This window comes from Monodelphis domestica, chromosome 1 (assembly GCF_027887165.1).
Source record: "Monodelphis domestica isolate mMonDom1 chromosome 1, mMonDom1.pri, whole genome shotgun sequence".
Lineage (NCBI taxonomy): Eukaryota > Metazoa > Chordata > Mammalia > Didelphimorphia > Didelphidae > Monodelphis > Monodelphis domestica.
The window spans coordinates 388,642,449-388,664,958 of NC_077227.1; the positions used below are offsets into that span (position 1 = coordinate 388,642,449).

General features: G+C 35.9%; 1 protein-coding gene across 7 annotated transcripts in view; it reads left to right on the plus strand.

The window, feature by feature from the left end:
• FAF2 (Fas associated factor family member 2) overlaps positions 1-22,510 on the plus strand; it is an 82,253-nt gene that overhangs the window by 46,467 nt on the left and 13,276 nt on the right. For all 7 annotated transcript variants that reach the window (XM_007474108.3, XM_007474109.3, XM_007474112.3 and 4 more), the window contains 5 exons: positions 510-595; positions 840-931; positions 7,591-7,768; positions 8,523-8,694; positions 19,422-19,565. In XM_007474108.3, coding sequence (XP_007474170.1) covers positions 510-595; positions 840-931; positions 7,591-7,768; positions 8,523-8,694; positions 19,422-19,565 — 672 coding nt within the window. The remainder of the gene's footprint in view (positions 1-509; positions 596-839; positions 932-7,590; positions 7,769-8,522; positions 8,695-19,421; positions 19,566-22,510) is intronic.

The window sequence follows — 22,510 nt, forward strand, 5'->3', positions numbered from 1 at the left end:
CTCTGCATCAATTCCTGGAGGTCTTTCCAGTTCGTATAGAAACCTCCAGTTCATTGTTCCTTCCAGCACAATAGTAATTCCATCACTATCAGATATCACAATTTGTTCAGCCATTCCCAATTGATGGGCACCCTGTCATTTTCCAATTTTTTTGCCACTATAAAAAACATGGCTATAAATATTTTTGTACAAGTATTTTTCCTCATTATGTCTTTGGGTTACAAACCCAGCAGTGGTATAGCTGGATCAAAGGGCAGGCATTCTTTAAAAGCACTTTGGGCATTATTCCAAATTTTGCCTTCCAGAATGGTTGGATCAATTCACAACTCTGGCAGTAATGCATTAAGGGATGCTATTTTTAGAGGGTTATGAAGGTAGAACACTCATTTTAAGTGTTTGTTTTTTAATTCTCTATTTTAATTCTCTTATTTATATTTGCCCTAAACTTTGTTTAAGGATGTATGGTGCTGTGCCAATTGTAATTAGTTGTTCTTCTCTGTTTCACAAAGGCACTAAATGATGCCAAGCGAGAACTTCGCTTTCTGTTGGTCTATCTTCATGGTGATGATCACCAAGATTCTGATGATTTTTGTCGGTAAGTAAAAAGATTTCTATCTTATTTTCTGTTCCCTAAGTTGATTGTTTTAGTTAATATGTTATTCTTATTGATAATACATGTAAAACTCAGTGGAATTGCTTATCAACCTTGCGGTGGGGGGACGGGGAGGGGGACAACATGAATCATGTAGCCTTGGAAAACTTATGTGTAAATTTGCTAGTGGAATAAAATAAAATTTTTAAAAATGTTATTTTTATATTTGTGTCCTCCCTCCCAACAGCAATACTCTTTGTGCACCTGATGTCATTTCGCTTATAAACAATAGGATGCTCTTTTGGGCATGTTCCACAAACAAACCTGAGGGATACCGAGGTAAGTTATGCCTCTTGCTTTGTTTGTCTCATTTGCTTCACTGAACTTATCAGATATTTTCCCTTGGGATTCTTATATATAGATATCAAAGAGGAAGTAACTTCACAAATCCCTTTTCATTATTGGTAGAATATTTGTTATTTTGCTTCTGTTTTCCTAGCATAAAATAATAGTTTTCAACTTGTCTTTTATTTTAGTGAACCATCACATGAAGATTTTAGTCTCTTCACCAGCTATTCTAACAGTATATTGTGTTGTAAAGTACTCTGAATACCTTGAAGGGAGGGGTCATGTACATACTTAAAATAGGAACTCATAGTTGGAGATAAATATTGTTAGAACTCATCTTACAGTTTAAAGGGTTGAAATAAAATTTTTTAAAACACTGATCAACATATTTTTTCATGTTGATAAAACAGATTTATTGTGGAAAAGATGTTTTCCATTGAAGAAAAATGAAATTATTTTCAGGTACTTCTTCCTATGAACATAATCTACAACAGTGCGTTTAATAGTCTTTATAGTCTAGTTTTCTTGTTTTCTAATCTCTTAGTTTTCGTTTTTTAATTACTTAAAAATTCCATGTACATTGATTCTGTTGTAGCCTCATAAGGCTTAGGAGAACATGGCTGGATCTTTGAGAACTGAGTTAAAAAATTATGTCACTAAAACAGCCCATAAAACTTTTTCCTTTTAAACCAAATGAAGAAATACAAATACAAATTTCTTATTACAATAAAATCTTGACTCTTCAAAGACCATTCTACATTTCTAGAAGAATACTTTAGGGACAAAGCAGCCCCTGAACATCCACCAACAAAAATTTTAACTGAGATGAAAGCTTGTATCCACTATTCTGTAGCTGATTGGTGAGAAGAGTACAACACTTAGCTTTTGTTGTTTAGGAAAGGCCAGCCTTTTTCATAGAAAACTTGAAAAGCCTTGAGAAAAATGACAATATGGAAAATAAAGCAGAAAGATGGGGAGAAGGGAAAAGAACAGGGAAAGAGCAGTTAGGTGACTCAGTGGATAAAGCACCACGCCTGGAGACAGGAGGATCTGTGACAAGGAAATCACTTTAAAAAGACTGATATATATTAATTTAAGGTCGCCAAGGAATTCAGCTATGTAATTCCTAAATGAAAACTCAAGTCAGCCGTCAACCTTTTATGGAGTTTTAATTACAAACAGGAGGAAGAAAGGAATTAGAGATAGAGAGATAGAGGTAGAGAGAAAGGGGAGAGAAGGGAATAGGGCTTAAATACCCCTTCTGTTTAGGCTGGGCCAAAAGGCCCAAGCCCTTAGATAGCTGGGGCAAAGAAATGAGATCAGTCCCTATTACTCACGTGACCAAAATGGAGAAACAGTCTCAGAGCCCCCACCTTCAGCTTCCTTCAGAGCAAGCTTCTCAGAGCACACACCAACCACACCGACCAACTTCTCAACCCCCCCTCGAGTCTTCAGACCCCCCTATTCTTAAGGAAACCCTCCAAGTTGCCTCCCCTCAGTTCTCACATCTACCAATCACTGTCCATCAATTTCCCTGTGCCAATGGTGGCTCTAGCTTAACCCAGGACCGCCCAGAGGCTTTGCACATGTCTGTTGAAGGTCATATTTTCAAATAATTAAATCTTTGCTCCTTTGCTACAGTCCTTTCTAAATCCTGTTAACCTGAGTAGGGTAGAGATTGGAATAATTAAATTTTGATCTAGGCTGCAGCCCTTACTCAATCCTGTTAGGACTGAATAGGGTGGAGATTGATTCCAAGTATCTCCATTGTATCAATTCTAAAATCAATCATGACTCAAAGAAATTCCTGTTCTATGCTTAAGCATAGGTCAAAGTCCTTTCCATTGTTCAGCAAAGGGTTTCTGTCCTAAAGTAATCTTAAGAAGGGAAGAGAAGGAACCTCCCATGCCAATGGGGTTCACATTCCAATAGTCAAGACCCACTATCAATAGGAAATTTTTCAAGTATGAAATTTCCCAATGGTGAAATTTCCAACATTTATAAGAATAAGAAATTTTTGAAGTTTACAATCCCCCCCTGATGATCATTGGGAGACTAGTCTCCCCATTGATCATTTAACATAATCATTTTGTAGTTCTAAATTCACTTCTAACTATAGATATACACAATATTCAATTTCTAAGAGAAATTAGAATAGTGAGAGAGGAAATAGAAAAGAAAAGAAAGCAAAACCAATGTTTGCTAGGTGCATTGACAGAAAGCCAAATTAGGGGCAGTCCCTTTTGGCATAAATGTGTACAGTTACAATACATGCTCAATCAAAAGTTCAGTCCAATCAATCACATCCAAAGTTCATTCTTGATCTTCTTGATGAAGTGTAGGTTTTCAGCATCTTTCTGCAACAGTTCATTCTCTGGATATAAAAGTTTCAAGCTTCTTTCTTGAAGATCTTTTCTCGAACAAAATCAAAATCTTTGATTTTTTATAACAGTAAAATCTTAAACAAAATTCAAAATTCTTGGATTTTTATAAAAATACCATCTCAAACAAAAAAAATTCAAAAATAAAAACAATTCTTAGATTTTAAATTAAAATACAATCCCCCCTGAAGTAAGTATTAAAAAAAAATATCAAGTTTAGCTCAGAATGCAATGTTCAGTTATGGGGGTCTATGTGTCAATTATCAAAAGAATAGAAAAATAATTAAAAACATAAGAAAAATTCAAAATAGGCCTTGTATAGGTCCAGTTTAAAGTAATTTCTATCCCACAAGTATGTAGGACAGAATGCAGTAATATTTCACTTAGCCATTTGTAGCCAAGACTACAGGAAGTTGCCATAATATAAGAAGAAACGAATTAGAATTCTATTTTGATGGGGGAATGTTATTCCCTCGTCTGATTTTTTTTTTCATTCAGGGATATAGGGAGCCAGCATGATAGTCAAGCTTTGTACTTGTTTGAGTACTTCGAAAAGAGTGTAGATACAAGGAAGTCCTACGACTTAAACATAAGTTAAGCGTTGCAACCTCGAGTCTCACTTTAATATTTCTTGTGTGCTCTATTGGCACTATTCAGGTTTAGTCTGTGCTCCTTGTTTTTATCCCTTTTCCTGGAATCAGACACAAACAATCACAGTCCTATAATATTTTATCAATAAATGGCAGGTTCCCATAGTTTAAAGCTTTTAGGCATATATTGATATTATAGCAAGAGTATATATATTAACTTGTATTACTGCAGGAAAAAAATAATATTAATATTAATTATGTGTACCTTCAGTACAAAATGAGAAAAAAAATCAAATATTCTGATCAAAAAATAAAAGAAAAGAAATAAGAAAAAATAAGAAAAAAAATCAGTAATTCAATATATTCTTGAAAAAAAACAGCATCCATTTTTCTATGGATTATTATCTCCAATTCATATGATAAGATAGAGTCACAATTCATATGATAGGATAGAGTCAGTCAGTCTCAGCAGAAGATGCTTTCTTCACATGTGAGCAGTGAATCCAAGAGTCTCTTTCTCCAATCTTTATAGATGTTGGAGTAGTTAATAATATTTGGAATGGTCCTTCCCATGAAGGTTGAATTGCTCCAGTTCGCTTGAAATTCTTGATATAAACTTTATCTCCTGGGTTCAGGTCATGCAGAGAAAAGTCTAATGGTCCAGCTTGTGCTGTAACTCCTGTATATAGGAAGCAATAGTAATATCTCCCCCTAATAGCGATGTATAAGCCGGGGAGAACCCTGGGAAGCCGGGGTTCCAATTTGGTTTCATAAACTTCCTTAGATTTCTTCAGCCTTGGAACCAATATGTAATATTGATTCTAAGACAAAAGCTTAGGGTTTCAAAACAAAATAGTGAAGATGAGCAAATGCTTTGACAGTAGCATGAAAAGAGTTAGCAGTGAAAAAGATAGGTAGGATAAGAATGACAAACACCTCATTTCCATAATCTTAAAAAAAAAAAACCACAGGACCTCCCTATTGTTTCTATGGAAAAGTATAGACAGTTTACCTGTACTTCAATGTGGCATTTGAAGGCATAAGAGATCTCAGCAGTGACAGATAGCTATTATATTGCAGAGCACTATACCTTATATTGACACAAGCAGCAACAATGGAGTATGAGACATCAAGCCATTCTTCAAAGTAGTTTCCAGTCTTTCTTTAGTAAAGTTATTCAGAGTAAAATAGTCATAAAAGAGAAAATGTATATTACTGGTTAATTTGAAAAGGAGAAGTACCAATAATGTTGCTTGAACAGTCCAGTATTCGTCCTTTTTTCTGTCCTTTCTGATATCCAGGGATTCAAGAAAAGATTGCTACTGAAATTCTGGTTCTCCTAAAATGCCATGTGAAACACTTGCCTAAATTAGAAGACCCAAATCATATTCTATATGTTTATTTTTCACTAAATAAATACTTCTGTGAGTGTTTTTTATCTCTGCCATTATATCTTATCATAAGTAAACAGAGATGACCAGACCAGAAGTTGTGCATTTTCACACTTTAAAACAATATTAAGATGTTCATTGTTATACAGGCATCAAAGTTTATGGCTTTTTCATAGTACTTGATGTTCAGGACAAATTTTCCACTAATGAGACAGTCGAATATTGGTCAGTTTTATAATGTTTGCTCCTTTCTACTCGGGTAGATGCCAAGGAAACAGTTTCCTTTTTGTTTAATGACAGGTTGGCTGTTCTTAAAGGTACTGATACCACAGGCTTCCATAAAATAAAACATTTGACAGTTGGAAAATTTCATTGACCAATAGAGGTGTTAACAGAGGTGTTACACCTTTATTGTTAATAATATGAACTAAAATAGGTGAATGACTGGAATTTTTTTTTTTAACTAATGGCTTTCATCCAACAATCATTTTTAAGCACGTGCTTTTGTGCAAGGTACTATACTTACCTTCACTGAGAGATTCTTTTGGAATTATAGGAATGCCCAGTGAGAGCAAAATTACCCTGAGCAAACAGGATTCATTTCTTAGAGTTTTTAATGATATTCTTTCCTGCATTTTTGTTTCATTGATTCAACCTCCGGGCCAATGGTTCAGGTTAAGAAATTATTACAGATGAGATTTCATTAGAACATGGAACTATTTTGCTGATGCTTATACAGAGAGATAAAAAGCATAGTGTGCTACTACAATGGATTAACTTTTCTCATGAATTCTCTTCTGTAATAACATTTGATAGTGTATGGAGAACTAACTTTGAAGTCAGGAAGACCTGGATTCAGACTCTACCTCTGACACAAACTGGACAAGTTAGTTAATAATCCCCATATTGGTCTAGGCAGTTCTCTAAGATGCAGAGAAGGTACTGATCTGCATTAGTAGAGGTAATTTCCTCATTTAGCGTTCTCGACATTGAAGAAATCACTATTTGAGAAATGTAAATAACATTTAAAATACTGACCAACTTGTCCCATAGGTTGAATCAATGATGCCTTTGTGATGTTGCCTATACCTGGAATTTTGTTGAGCAGATATTAAGGAGTGCTTATGTTCTTCCTACCCTATGAACAAATTTATTGCAAATGGAGATAGAAGAGTGGTGCAAGCTGACAAGGAAGTACCTGTGGTCCATTGTTAGTGATGCAGCTATGGTGCTACCAAGTCAGAGCCCATGATCAACCACAGAATTGTCATCTAGAAAGAATATAGGTATAGAGTTCTAGAGACCTGAACTCTAGTGCTGGTTCTGCCATTTGATATCTATGTGGTGTTAAGCAGTTCACCCAAACTTCTTATGTCTTAGGTTTCTTGTCTTGTCAAAAAGGGTATGAGCTAAGTTTCCCACTTAGCTCCCATGATTGTTATGAGAGTAAAATGAGATCATAGATAGGAATATGTTTCAAAATCACTGAAGTATGAGAATATAGTGTTTATAATGAGTAATGAAAGATATCCTTTGTTCTAGAAAATTAGTTGTTGTATAGGGCTTCTTGTAATTGATACCAAAATAACTATCACAGGGCCATGAGCCATGATGTGGAAATAGCTTTTTATATATAGAGTCCTTTTTAAAATAATGGAATATTTACGAAGATATCTTTGGAGGAAAGATATTTTACAATTTCATCATATTGTTACTAAAGCTCTTTCAGTCATTAAACAGAATCTAGAGGTTGAATCTTGCTCTTCTAGCCAGTTAATTTGCTTGGTTCTGAAGTTTAAATATTTTCATGGATCTAGATCTCTGCCTGAGGTACTGGCTTATCAAGATATACATGAACAGAGAAACCATTGCTCTATAAGTTGTTAGATTCCTTTCTTAATTGAGCAGAAATTATCTTCATTAAGTGAATGATGGTGTCATCACTATTCAGGAGAATTAAGCAGAGGAGTTTCACAAAGATTATGCTTTAAGTTTTAGTATATGAGAGCAAATGTTCATTTAAGATCTTGGATGAAATGCTGTACCTCAAAGTAAATCATTTGCTGACCTGTTTTATTTTAAAGTGGTGCTGGCTAGAACTGAGTTCTAGCTTCAACTCCACTAGCCATGTAACTTTCAGCGAGTCATTGAAGTTGTCTTGAACCTGTTTCCTCATCTATAAAATAAACCTTGCTCTACCTATCTCAAAGTATTGTTGTGAGAATTAAGTTATAATATTTGTGGCAGAGCTTTGAAAATAGTATCTTGTTCTTTTTGGTGTCCTCCAGTATCCCAAGCTTTGCGAGAAAATACATATCCATTCCTAGCTATGATCATGTTGAAGGATCGGAGAATGACTGTGGTTGGTCGGTTAGAAGGTCTCATTCAACCTGATGATCTCATTAACCAACTGACATTCATCATGGATGCAAACCAGACATACCTGGTTTCTGAACGCCTGGAAAGGTACTAGTTAATCCCATTATTATAGAAATGAGCCATCTAAGTGTTTTAATTTAATTTATGGCAAATGTTGGCTACATGCTTACTGTTGAAGTACTTGAGTATTATTAAAGACCTTGTTGTTTTTTCTATGTAAATTAATACTGAGCAATTCCTGCTTTCTCTTCTGTCTGTATTAACATATACACTTATGCTGTTTCCCTCTATAGAACGTAAGCAATTTTAGGGAAAGACTTTTTCATTTTTGTCTTTATAATGCCTCACACATAAAGGAGGCATATAACATGATTCTCATGGTGGTATGAAATATTCTCTGAAAAAATGTTGTGAAAAAGTATTCTTATAAAGATTGCATTTCTTTTGTTCTATCTTAGTGTCCCCCATTCCTAGAATGCAGATTTCTCTTCACCTCCACCTCATAGCACCCCTCACTTTTTTAGACCCAGTTCAGGTACTTCCTTGTGCTCTTCGGTCTTGTCAACCTTCACCTGCCACGATTGCCCTGCTTCTCATACAACCTTCTGCTGCTTAATTATTTTGTATTGATTCACTTTGTGGTTGTGCTGTATATGCACATATATATGTGGATGCACACACTTGCACACATGCACTTGTCATCTCCTTGTTAAAATGTAAACTCTTTGGAAGTAGAACTCGCTTGATCATCTTTGCTTGTACCCCCAGAACTTGGCCCCCAGTAGGTACTGATGCAGTAATTGTGAATTGGTTAAACTAATGTCTTTTGGTTCATCTGCAGGGAAGAGAGAAACCAGACCCAGGTGCTGAGGCAGCAACAAGATGAAGCCTACCTGGCTTCCCTCCGGGCTGACCAGGAGAAAGAACGAAAAAAGCAAGAGGAGCGAGAGCGGAAGCGACGAAAGGAGGAAGAAGTGCAGCAGCAGAAAATGGCAGAAGAGAGGCGTCGACGGGTAAGAGTCCTTGTGTTCTTATTTCTAACACCACTATGATGCATCAAAAACATTGTGATTTACCAGTGTTTGACACTCCCTTTGCATCTTAGTAGATATATCAGTTGTTGTGGCTAAAAAACCTCATCATCTAGAGGTAAAGTCTTAGAATATTCTTGCTTAGCTAGTCTTGGACTCAGTGCAGGAGAACCCCCATATCTGCAAGGGAGAAAGTTCTTCTGTGGATGGCTGAAACTGCAGATAATAATGAACCCTAATAGACAATTCGTTCTCTACCTTTTAATACATATAATTAACTTTTCTGTATAGCATTATGCTCTCTCTCCCTGCTCCTGCCCTTGTCCAGGCTTGATGCTCCTTAATTTCTTTCCACCAAAACAAACTAAAAACTAAACAAAGAATCCTCCAAGTGAAGACAGAACTGATACAGGAAGAGGCTACCATCTTGGCAGGCTGGCCACAGGTGAACCTCTAGCACAGAGAGAGGAGACCTTTGCTCTACTCTGCCCATCTGACCACCAGGCTGAGTGTCTTTCATCTGTACCTGCTTTGGTAATAGTGTCTGTCCCTGGCCTTCATGCATCCTTGAACTTTGTGCCAGCCTCCTCCCTCATCCAGCAATAGAGCTAACCCCACTAAAAAGAGAACAGCTATAAATATTTTTGTACAAATTCTTTCCAATTTTTAAAAAAAAACCTCTTTGGGATACAGACCTAATAGTGGAATTACTGGATCAAAGGGTATGTATTGTTTTATTGCTCTTTGGACATAATTCCAAATTGCACTACACAATGGTTAGATCAGTTCACAACTCTACCATATTAGTGTCCCAATTTTTCCACGTCCCCTCCAACATTTATCATTTTCCTTTACTGTTTTACAGGCTAATCTCATAGGTGTGAGGTTGGAACCTCAGAGTTGTTTTAATTTGCATTTATTTAATCAAGAGTTATTTTAAAACATTTTAAAAATGATTATTGATAGCTATGATTTCCTCATCTGAAAACTGCCTATTTATGCCCTTTGATCATTTATCATTTGGGGAATGATTTGAATTCTTATAAAATTGACTTAGTTCTTAACATATTTGAGAAATGAGATCTTTTATCAGAGAAATTTGTTATAAATTTTTTCTCCAGTTGCTTCCCTGCTAATCTTAGTTGCCTTGGTTTTGTTTGTACAAACAACCCCTTTTTAATTTAACATGACCAAAATGATTAATTTTACATCTTGTAATGTTCTCTTATCTCTTGTTTGGTCATAAATTCTTCCTTTTCCATAGATCTGAGAGGCAAACGATTCTATGTTCCCCTAATTGACTTATATCACTCTTTATGTTTAAATCATATACCCATCTTGACCTTATCTTGGTATAGGATGTGAGATATTGATCTAAAACTAATTTTTGTCATACTGTTTTCCAGTTTTCCCAACAGTTTAAATAGTGTGTTCTTAATCCAAAAACTGGGATCTTTGGGTTTATCAAGCACTAGATTGCTGTTGTAATTTACCCCATATCTATTCCATTGATCTAGCCATTTGTTTCCTAGCCAGTACAAGATTGTTTTGATGATTACTGCTTTAGAGTACAGTTTAAGATCTGGTACTGCTAGACCACCATCCTTCACATTTTTTTTATTAGTTCCCTTGATATTCTCCTTCTTTTGTTCTTCCTGATGGATCTTATTATTTTTTCTAGTTCTATAAAATAGTTTTGTGGTAGTTTTATTGGTATGACACTGAATAAGCAAATTAATTTAGGTAGGATTATGATTTTTATTATATTAGCTCGGCCTACCCATGAGCAGTTAATGATTTTCTGATTGTTTAGATCTAACTTTGTGTGGAAAATGTTTTGTAATTGTGTTGATGTAATTCCTGCATTGTCTTGACAGATAGGTTCCCATGTATTTTATATTGTCTAGAGTGATTTTAAATAGTTTTTCTTTCTAACTCTTGCTGCTGAGCTTTGTTGGAAATACATAGAAATGTTGATGATTTATGTGGGTTTATTTTGCATCCTGCAACCTTGCTAACATTTTAACTAGTTTTTTAATCTGACTTTCTCGGATTCTCTAAGAATACCATCATATCATTCACAAAGAGTAATTATTTAGTTTCATTTTTGCCTACTTTAATTCCTTCAATTTCTTTTTCTTCTCTAATTGCTAAAGCTAATATTTCTAGTTCAATATTAAATGTGGTGATAATGGGCTTCCTTGCTTTATTCTTATTGGGAAGGCTATCTAACTTATCTCTATGGCAGATGATACTTGCTTATGGTTTTAAATAAATACTTCTTATTAGTTTAAGGAAAGGCCCTTTAATTCCTGTCTTTTCTAGTGTTTTTAATATGAATGGGTATTATATTTTTGTCTAAGGCTTTTTCTGCCTCTTTTGAGATATTCATGTAATTTTTTGTTAGTTTGGTTATTGATAAGGCCACTTATGCTGATAGGTTTCCTAATATTAAACCAGCCTTGCATTCCTGGAATAAATCTGGTCATAGTAAATAATTCTTGTAATGTATTACTATAGTCTCTTTGCTGGTGTTTTATTTAAGATTTTTGCATTTAGTGTTCATTAGAGTAGAGAAATTGGTTTGTAATTTTCTGTCTGTTTTTGCTCTTCCTGGCTTGGATATCAGCACCATGTTTGTGTTATGAAAAGAATTTGTAGGGTTCCTTATTTGCCAAATAGTTTATATATAGTGTTGGGATTAATTGTTCTTTAAATGTTTGATAGGACCTGGGGATTTTTTCTTAGGGAGTTCATTGATGGCTTTTTCAGTTTCTTTTTCTGAAATGGGATTATTAAATTATTCTCTTTCCTCTTTTGTTAATGTAGGCAGTGTAAATAAATATTCACCCATTTCACCTAGATTATCAGATATATTGTCATAATTAAGCAAAAAAATGATTGCTTTAATTTCCTCATTAGTGGTGAAATCATCCTTTTTATTTTATTTTTTAATCTCATACCTTCCTTCTTGGAATTAATACTGTATATTTTGGTTCTAAGTCAGAAGGAGTGGTAAGGGCTAGGCAGTGGGGGTTAAGTGACTTGCCTAGGGTCACACAGCTGGGAAGTGTCCGAGGGGCCAGATTTTGAACCTAGGACCTTTCATCTCTAGGCCTGGCTCTCAATCCACTGAACTACCCAGCTGCCCCCCATCCTTTTTGTTTTTGATTCTCTTCTTTACTTTTTTAATCAAACTAACCAATGCACTTATATTTGTTGTTTTTTTTTATAGAACTCTTTCCTAGTCTTATTAGTTCAGTAATTCTTTTACTTTCAATTCGATTAATTTCTCTTTTTATTTTTAGAGTTTCCACTTTCGTCTTTAATTGGGAGTTTTTAATTTGTTATTTTTCTAGTTTTATGCCTAATTCATTGATCTGCTTTTTCTCTCTTTTATTGAAATAAGCATTCAGGGATATAAATTTACCCCCGATTACTATTTTGATTATATTCGTCATTCTCTCCAGGGAAATCAGTGAATCTTTATTGATTATAATTTTTATTGCATTATTATTTTTTTATTATTTTTGCTTTTCTACATTTGATTGTCAAGTTCTTTTGTCCTGGTATATGGTCAATTTTTGTATATGTACTATGTACTGATGAAAAGAAGGAATATTCTTTTTTATTCCAATTCAATTTTCTCCAGATATCTATTACATATAACTTTTCTAAAATTTCATTTACTTCCTTTACTTCTTTCTTATTTATTTTTTTGGGTTAGATTTAACTAGTTCTGATAGGTATGGGTTGAGGTCTCCTACTAGTATAGTTTTTCGGTCTATTCCCTCCTTAAAGCTCCCTTAGTTTTGTCTTTTAAAATCTGGATGCTATGCCATTTGGTGCATATATGTCAAGTACTGATATTTCTTCATTGCCTATACTACTTTTTATCAAGATATAATTACTTTCTTAATCTCAGATTCTGCTCCATCCCCTTACCTGTGTGTGTCTATCTGCTTCAAATGTGTTTCTTGTAAACAACATATGGTAGGATTCTGTTTTTTAATCCACTCTGCTCTCTGCTTCTGTTTTTTATGGGTGAATTCATCCTGTTTACATTCTACATTCATTATTTGAATCTTAAAATTTCTCAGACTTGTGAATGTTAAAAATTCTCAGACTCTACCTTAGAACATTTGGTTAAGACCATTCCCCATTTTAAACAATGAAGGTACTTGATCAGGAATGTGAGAACTCTTAACATTACTCCACTCATACTTAAGCATACTTTAGGGGAAGATAAAGTTGTAAACTCCTTACTGAACAATGAAAAGGCAAAAGCCCTTAAGCTAAGTCTATTTTTAGATCTAATACAAAAGGGTGCTAAGTACCTATGAAGGTCAAATTAATCACTAAAAGGTCAGGCAACTTGCAGACTTGCAAGGGACAAGCTTAACAAAAGAGGTGTGAAGTTTTAGTCTACCCAGAGAAGTTGAGAACTAAAGAAGGTGTGAATTAAGAATGGTCACTCCTTTGAAAAAGTCTACTGTGATTGGTAGATGTGAAAACTTAGGGGAGGTGACATAGGAGAAAATTCTCTTTAAAAGGAGGCCAGAAGGCCTCTGAATGAAAATGTAGCCTTGGAAGCTGAAGTGGAGCTTCCCGAGCTAAACTGGAGGGTCTCTCTGAACACTAGAGTTTTGCTTGGAAGGATCTTGTGGTGAGTGATTAAAGACTGACTGGTCTCTCTTAAGGCTTAAAGCCTAGGCTGGCCTAGGCTTTTTCCTACTATTCCCTCTTACTTTGTTTCTCTCCCTTTCCTTAATTCCTTTATTTGTATTAAAATCTCCATAAAACCCAGCTGACTTGGGTATTTGATATTTGGGAATTTTCCCCTGGTGACCACTTTATTTGTGATTTAACTCAATACACTGTCTTGAAACCATATTTTTGTGGTCACAGTTTAAGGCAAAAACACTCTTTTATCTGTAACAATTATATGATTATCATTTGTGTATTCCTCTCCATCTTGTTTTTCACTTTTAATCCTGCCCTTTCTCTTTTCACTCTTTCCCCCCACTCCAGTGTTTTGCTTTTAATCACTCCCCCACTTCCCCCTCCCTTATATTACTCCCTCCCCACCACCTATTTTCTTATTCCTCTTCTACTTCTTTATAGAATAAAATAGGATTCTATACCCCAGTGAATCTAGCTGTTCTTCCCTCTTTGATCCAGTTCCAATGAGAGTAAGGTTTAAGTATTCCCTGTTACCACCTCATCCTCCCTTCTACTGTAATAGTTCTCCTCTCCCCTATGCCTCTCTGTGTGTTATAATTTACCCCATTTTACTTCTCTCCCTATTTCTCTTAGTGCAATCCTCTTTTCCACCCCTATATTTTTTAACATATCCTAAACAGCTTACTGCCATAGCCTACCACAGCCCTTGTCTATATATACTTAACTTTTTTCTAATTACGATGATAATAAGAATTTTTAAGAGTTGCAGATATCATTTTTCAATATAGGAATATAAATAATTTAACCTTATTAAAGCCTGTAAATTTTTTCTCTTATTTAACTTTTTATGCTTCTCTTGAATTTTGTATTTACACATTAAGTTTTCTGTTTAAGTCTGTTTTTTTCTTTGGGAATGCTTGGAAATCTTCTATTTTATTAAATGACCATACTTTCCCTTGAAAGAAGTCAGTTTTGAAGGGTAGGTGATTCTTGGTTGTAAACACAGTTCTCTTGCCTTCAGAAATATATTTTAAGCCTTCAAGTCCTTCAGTGAGGAACTGCCAGATCCTATGTACTCTTAACTGGAGCTCCATGATATTTGAATTGTTTCTGTCTGCTTGCATTATTTTTTTCCTTGGCCTTAGAGCTCTTAGACTTTTCTATAACATTCCTGAAAGTTTCATTTGGGGGTTTATTGCAGGAGGTGATCTATGGTGTAATAATGAAAATAAATGTAATATGTAATAATTAAAATGCTACATGTAATATTTAGAAATTGGTCTTGTGAAATATTAGTTTTAAAAAATTCTTGTGGTCCCTATAAAATTAACTCTTAAGTCATGACGATGATAGTAGCTTTTAACAATTTAATATAAATATAATATAGAAATAAGGAAAGAAGGAAGTAAAGTATTTATTTCATAGTCTACCACTCTAAAGTCTGGTCCAGTCTAAAGTCTTCTTGAGCCACCAATGCCAAATAGAGTAGAAGAATCAATCCCAGAAAACTCACTCCAAAGACCTTGATATCCTCTTTGTCTCACCTTTTATAGCTCTATGTCACTTCCTGTCTCTCTGAGCTGGTCTATCACATCTCAGGAACCAATCAAAGTATCTCTGACCCAGACTCATAACCCTTAATTCCGGGTCATATTCCTAGGGCTTTTAACCTGTTCGGAGAGTTTCAGCCATGCCAATGGGATGGGTTGAATGAGAAGAAAGTTTATGACCCTGGGAGGAAGGAGTTCCATTTTCATAGTGGATCCTTTTATTTTCTATTTTAGAATTTCTTATAATATGATGTGTCTAGGATTTTTTTGGGGGGAGGGGTGTTTTCATGACTTTCAGGTAGTCCAATCATTCTTAAATTGTCTCTCCTGGATCTGTTTTCCAGGTCAGTTGACTCTTCCCCGCCCTTCCCACCCCCTACCCCTGCCACCCCTGAGATATTTCAACTCTTTTCTTCATTGGATTTTTGTGTGTCTTTCTAGTTGACCAGTTTTTCTTTTTGTATTACTTTCATTTCTTTTTCCCATTTTTTTACCTACCTTGTTTGATTTTTGAATTCTTTTTTGCCTTCTTCTAGCACCAGAGACCAAATTTCCTTTTTTCTTTAGAAGTTTTACATGTGTTTGCTTGGATTCCTCTGCCCCCCTACTGACTTCTTGCTCTTTGTCTCCATAGAAATTCTCTAGGGTTAGGTTTATTTTTGTTGTTTTGGGTTTTTTTTGTTTGTTTTTTTGGTTGTTTTGCTATTTGCTCATTTTTCTAGCCTTTTTTTTTTGCTTGTTGTCTGAGAGTTCTGAAAGCTACTGATTCTGGCTCCTCTGCTAATGGCTTGTAGAACTCAGCAGCCCAAGTCATCTCTTCACTGCAACTCAGGCTTGAAAGGGCCAAGTGCTGTGGATTTCCTGGCTTCACTGTGGGCTAGTGACAGAGCCTGCGCTTTCCAGGGGGTGGTCTTTGATTGTGGCGTGTTTTGTTGTTCGTATAGGCAGGATCATGGAATCCCAAAGTTGGCCCTATACCCAGACTCAGAATCTGGTGAAGTAGGGTAGAAGAGATATAGAATGATAACAGTGATAGAAGAATCAAGGGAACGGTTTTTTTTTTTTTTTAGAATAGGTGAGAAATGGCAATAGGAAATGAGGCAGCAGAGAGGGAGAAAATGAAAACAAGTCATTGGGAATGACAGAGGGTGCAGTCTTTTTGGGAAACAGGCTGGAGTGGGATCATTTGAAACAAGTAGAGGAGTTAAATCTTGGCAAAGGGGTAAGGAAGGCCACTTTGACATGTGAGAGAGAGGTAATGGAGGATTTGGTGGTTGAAGGCTTCTGAGTGATAGGAGATAACACAGGGGAAAAGGCAGTTCATGGTGAATGGCTTTAATTATTTCTGTAAAATATAAGGCAAAAGTCTTAGCTAAGAGGGTGGGAGGAGAAGGTGGCATGGGATGTTCGGAGAGGTATGAAAAGGTTTGGTAGAGCTGCTATGGGGAGTGGGATTATGAGTCCATAAGGGAGGCCTAGTAAGATTGCCTAGTAGCATTGAGGGCCCATTTGAAATGGTAACAAATTTGTAGTGGATCCAGTAATTGCTCCATTTTCTCCATATTCATTCATCAACACATGCCTAAGAGTGAGGCAGCTAATGGTAGGAGAGATCCCGAGACTGAAACTTAATTGGGTATGATTAGCAATATAAGAGAGAGAGACATTTAAGAGAAGAGAACAGTGTAGTGTTGAATTGGTTCACTAAGGAAGTCAAGATGGGGAAAAGAAGAGATAATGGCTAATGCAGGGGAGACAGCCTGGAAAGAAATTGAGGGATCAAGGGATTGGAGGTCATAGTGCAGACAAAGAGTAGGGTTTTGTGAGGGAAGACAGAGGAAGAGGTAAAAAGCCAATAGATTTATACTGGTATGGTGATTTCAGAATTCTTAAACATAGGTGATCAAAGGTACAATTAACTTTGTGGCTGAAGGGGGTAAAGGAGTAGTTCATGGGATGTGAGTAGGTTGGGGAATTGATTGGTTATAGTATTTGAGTTAGAATTAATACTTTAATATGTTAAAATTATTAATTAATTAACTATGTTAAATTAATATGTTAAAGTTCCCTACTTTGAAGGGTGTGAGTTGGAGAGGAGAGAAAAATTATAAGCCAGGGACTGAATTTATTAAGGAAGGAAGGAAAGTAGGAAAGTGACCTGGAAGTCTACAGACAACAACACCTAGGATTTTGATTGGAGAATGGGTATAAATAGAATGCAACTTAAAGGAAGAAAAGTTAATTGAGTGATGGAAGATGAGAGAAAACCTGGAAGTGGCAATGGAAAGGAAGAATTATTCCAACTCTCCTGTCTTGTTCAGGGAGCCAAGGAGAATGAGTGAAGAAGTACAGTCAGTACTGAAAAAGGGTCATTCAGGCTGTGTCATGGTGGGGAGCCAGTTTTCAGTAAGAACTAGTAGAGAGAAGGAGTGATAAAGGAATAGATTTAAGATGAAGAGAAGTTTGTTGTCTATGGAACAGGCCAGGCATTCCAGAGGACACAGAATAAGGGCTGAGGGGAGTAGGTTGAAACTTTGTGATGGGAAGGTTGAGGGTGGGAATGGGATCAAAAAGTTGGGTGTTGGGAGGTGAGGAAATAGGGCTTAGATTATGATCCACAGCAGTTCATATCACTGGGATGTGAAGGTTATGACCAAGTATGAGAATTTTCTTCATCGAGCACAAGGAATTTGGAAGTAAGGCCAGAGGCGAGTGCAATCCATGGGAGCTCATCATGTTCATTTTGGATGGGCATACCTACAGAGTTTAGTTTTTTACCAGTACAGTACCTAAATTATATATTCATTTTCAGCTTCCTACTATACATTTTGAGAGGATGATCTAATTTTGATTTTTATCAGACTCCTTTCCAATTTTCCTAGCAGTTTTTGTCAAATAGTGTGTTCTTGCCCCAACAGTTAGGATCTTTGGGTTTGTGAAAATATTTACTGTGCTTTTTTGTTCTTCTATATATCGTGTACCTGATCTGTTATATTTATCAACCTCTATTTCTTACTCAGTACTAAATTGTTTTGTTTTTGAGATTATATGCTTCTAGGTCCTTTTCCTTCTCTCTCCCTCTTTTTTTCTTTTATTAAGTCCCTTGATATTCTAAACCTTTTGCTTTTCCAGATTAGGTTTTATAATTTTTCTAATAGCTCTATAAAGTAGGTTGTGGGTTTTTAAATTAATATTCAATAACTAGTAACTAAAGTCAAAGAACTGCCTGACTTCAGCCCAGTCGCAGGTCCAAGAGAGAATGGGAGGAGCATAAATCCACTTAAATGCCCATAACTTGATCTCACCAACATGGAGACAGGAGAGATTATAGAGAATTTTGGGAAATACTAAGGATTTCTGGGGAATGAAGTCAAAGGTTTAAAATCTCCATTTATGCATAGTAATTTGGTATTTTGATTGGTATGACATTGAATATGTAAATTAACTTAGGTGGCTTTGACTTTTTTTTTTTTAGGCAATGGGGGTCAAGTGACTTGCCCAGGGTCACACAGCTGGGAAGTGTCTGAGGCCAGATTTGAACCTAGGACCTCCCATCTCTAGGCCTGGCTCTCAAGAGTAGTAAGGGCTAGGCAATTGGGGTTAAGTGACTTTCCCAGGTTCATGCAGATGGGAAGTGTCTGAGGTCAAATTTGAACCTAGGACTTCCCGTCTCTAGGCCTGGCTCTCAACTACCCAGCTGCCCCCTGACATTTTTATCATATTGGCTTTGCCTGTAGCCTACCCATGAGTAATTAATATCCTGTAATTATTTAATCTACCATTAATATATAAAAAGTGTTTTGTATTTTGTTCATCAAATGTCTTTACCTCACCCAAACAATTTTAATTCATTGTTTTTTGTAATCAAACAAAAGACAACATTTCAGAATAAAGTAAAACAAAGGAACTTCATTTTATCTTTTTTTTTTTTTAATAAATTTGTCAAACAGGACAGTAGTGATACGTTCCTTGGAGAAAATACCTTTCTGAACCAATCTCTTCCTCTTTAACCACTCTCTCCAAAGATTCCCTTATTGTTGGTAAAGGTGAATAGGCAAGTCTCTTTAGATTAAGCAAAAAGAAATTGCCATTCTTAGTTTAGATAATAAAAATAAGATGAATTCCAATAGTCTTAGTTTCAAGAAATTAATATTTTTCTCTGAAAATAATTGTCTTCTATTTGAAGAAGACTAAATTAGGGCTTTTGAAATGAAACCAAGAATCTCAGACCAGAACACTGAAAATATTTCTTAATATAACATAAAATAATAACATAGTGGAGACCTTAGAGCTATATTCTTCCACAGTAATTAAGAGCTAAATTTAGACTATATCTTAATGAATATAAGTAAATGGTTGTGACTCTTGTTAATATAATCTGAAACACTTAATTTTTTCTGTGTGTTCTTGTTCTTTTAGTCCTTCATTCTGAAAGCTCTTTAATTAAGGACTAACCTTTGCCTTTTTTCTTTTCAGAACTTACAGGAGGAGAAGGAGCGGAAGTCAGAATGCCTGCCACCTGAGCCACCCCCTGATGACCCCGAAAGTGTGAAGATCATTTTCAAGTTACCCAATGATTCCAGAGTAGAGAGACGATTCCATTTTACACAATCTTTAACAGTAAGGACCAGTAGGGAATTTTGTATTTAAAAATTGGGGATATGGATTTGAAAACTTTTTATTGACATTCACGGTAATAGAGTTGTTTGGAGGTGTCGTAGTACCCTGACTAACAAAAAGTGAGGAAATGGGATATGGTCACAGTTAAGAATCTGGCAATAACAATGCAGACTAAGGCTATTAGAATCATGCACAAAGTTGAAACATGGTAAAATACCTTCTATCTGATGTCTTCAAAAGGACTATAATTTGGCCTGACTGAAACCAGTACCAAAAAGGAAGCTTTGGGCTATCATGAAGTGAATATTTGGGAATGGTTACTCTTAACTAGATGTTACCCTCACATCATGAAAACAAGTCTGGTTTTTTTAGCCTGTTTCTTTTGATAAGGCTTGTTTTGTCTCTAGAATCAATGTCTTAAAAGAGGAAAAACTCTCATTTGATCTTTCTTTAGTGCCTGCCTCCCAAAACCCTAAACCCTCTCCTTTTTGCCAACAATCAGTTGTGTGGACCATCTACAGGTTTAGAATAATCTTCAAATTTTTCTTCCTTTCCTCTCTTTTTTACTTGAATTTGTTATATTTCTTGAGCTTGAAGTCCCTAGAAACAAATCTTTTAAATAATTTTTTTAAATCTTTATATTGTTTTTATATCACATTTGTTTCTGAATATATCCCTCTTCCCACTCCTACACAGAAGCAAATATTAAAAGGAGAGAAGAATAATTTAGTAAAAATCAACTGTGCATGCTAGTTTATGCCATATTGCACCTGTGTAGTAGTTGACTTTTATAATGAAGGGAAGGAAAGAGCATTTGAAAGGTATTTTTTAACGAGACCTAGTTTGATATAGCAAAAAGAACTCTGGATATAGAGCCAAAGGTTCAGGTTTCTATTTAACTACTTGTGTGTCCTTAGGCAAGTCAGGGGACGTTGGTTTAAATTAAATTATCACTGTCCTTTTCTTTTTCTATATGCTATGATCCTTAAGAGTCTCCACTTGAACTAATTCCTATTTTTATACAGAACAATTCAATGTAAAAATATTTATTAAACATTTTCTGTATGTAAGACCTCTGCTTAGTATTAGAATAAAAAATAGAATATGTTCATCTCCTGCCATCAGGGAATTTACCTTCAAAGTATGGATGGAGGGAACCTGTCATTATGCTTTTCTTTTTTGCATTTATTTTAAGTAAATATAATTATGATCACCACTCTCCATACCCAATGGTGATAGCAATCAGTCACCTAGAAGGCATTTATTAAGCACTCAATCTGTGCTAAGTGCTGTAAGATGCCAAAAATAAAACAAAGACAGCCCCCGAATACAGAATAACTGCAATGCATTCTTAGAGGAGATGACACTAGGAGTTGGGGGGATGGGGACAGGGATGGGGACCAGACCTTCAGGGAGGTAGGGTAAGGGGCACTTGAGTTGAGTCTTAAAGGAATCTGGAGGTTCTACTTGGAGGTAGGTAATGGCTTATCATATGTGAGGAACTGTAAGTAGGTATATAGAAGGCAGTAGAATGTAAGAAGATTGGAAAAAAGTTGGAAGAGGCAAAGTTATGAAGAACCATTTGGTTCTTGTAGTAATGGAGAGCCATTAAGAGTTTATTGAGCACAGGAAAATGACATGGCAAATTACTGTGGCAACTGAGTTGATCTCAGGTCCTGACTCTAGATCTGGTACTCTAGCCACAAACATCTTTTTCATGTAATTTAGTTGAGAGGGAGAAGAGATACAGGATAAAACCAGCAAACAGATTAGGATTTAGTGAAGTTTTTAGGAATTTGGGAGACTTGAATATGTTTGAAGGCACCAGGGAAGAAACCAGTAGATAGAGATGAAAGATTATAGAGAAAATAGGGATAGTGGTAGGAGTACCATAAGGGAAGATAGTGATTATGAGAGTAAGACTACATGTGAATGGATTGGCCTTGGCAAACAGAAGGGTCACTATTTCAAGAGGCAGGAGTGGAGGAGATGATGGAGGACAATGGCAGAGGAATGTGAGATGAGGAGAGAAAAGGGAGCTCTTGGTGAGTGCCCTTAATTTTTTTCTGTGATGTCTGAGTTGAGGTCCTTAGAGAATATAGGGTAGAGGCATGGAAAACTTGAGGATTCTGTCCTCAAAACTTTAGTAGAATTATCTTGCTGAAGTGGGGGCCCAGTTGATATTTGCTAGCTTTGTTTATAGTGTATGTAGTCAGCACTTTGTTATTATTTTCTCCAATACTGTTCAGCCCAGAAGTAAAGGAGATGGACTATGTGAGTAATCTAGGGATTGGGATTATCAACTGACAAAGGAGCAAGGGATTCAAGAGTAGAAGATGGCAGAAAATTGAACTGGTTTACCAAAGAGTCATATTAGAAAAGGAGGTAGAGTTGCTGAGTGAAAATGGTTAAAGTCTTGAAGTGGCAATGGAGGAGCAAGGAGTGTTTCTACTCTACCACAGCCAGTGAGGTATGATGAAAGTGTAACCAGTACTGGGAAGGATCTGCTGTCATTAGGAGGAAACCCTGATCTCAGTGAGAGTCAAAAGATGGAAGGAGTGAAAAAAGAACTTCAAGATGAAAGCAAGTTTTTTAGTCATGGGGCAGATATTCTAGAGAGCCACATGAGAAGGAGCAGGCAGATTTGAAGTGAGATATTGATGGGTAGGTTTGTAGGTGATAGGAACATGGGAATGAACAGCTAAGTTTGGGGAAAGTGATTCAGTATCAAAATAATGGGTAAAAGTATGGCAAGGTATGATACTGGGTGATATTGGGTAAGGAATCCAAATAGAGGAGTCAGTCAGTAAGCACCTATTACTTGCCAGGCACAACCAAAGAAAATACAGAGTGCAAGGATGGTGTGTCTTGTTTGTGAAACAGCAAGGAGACCAGTGCCACAGGATCAAAAAGTATGTGGTAGCAGTTAGATCTTCAGAGAAAGG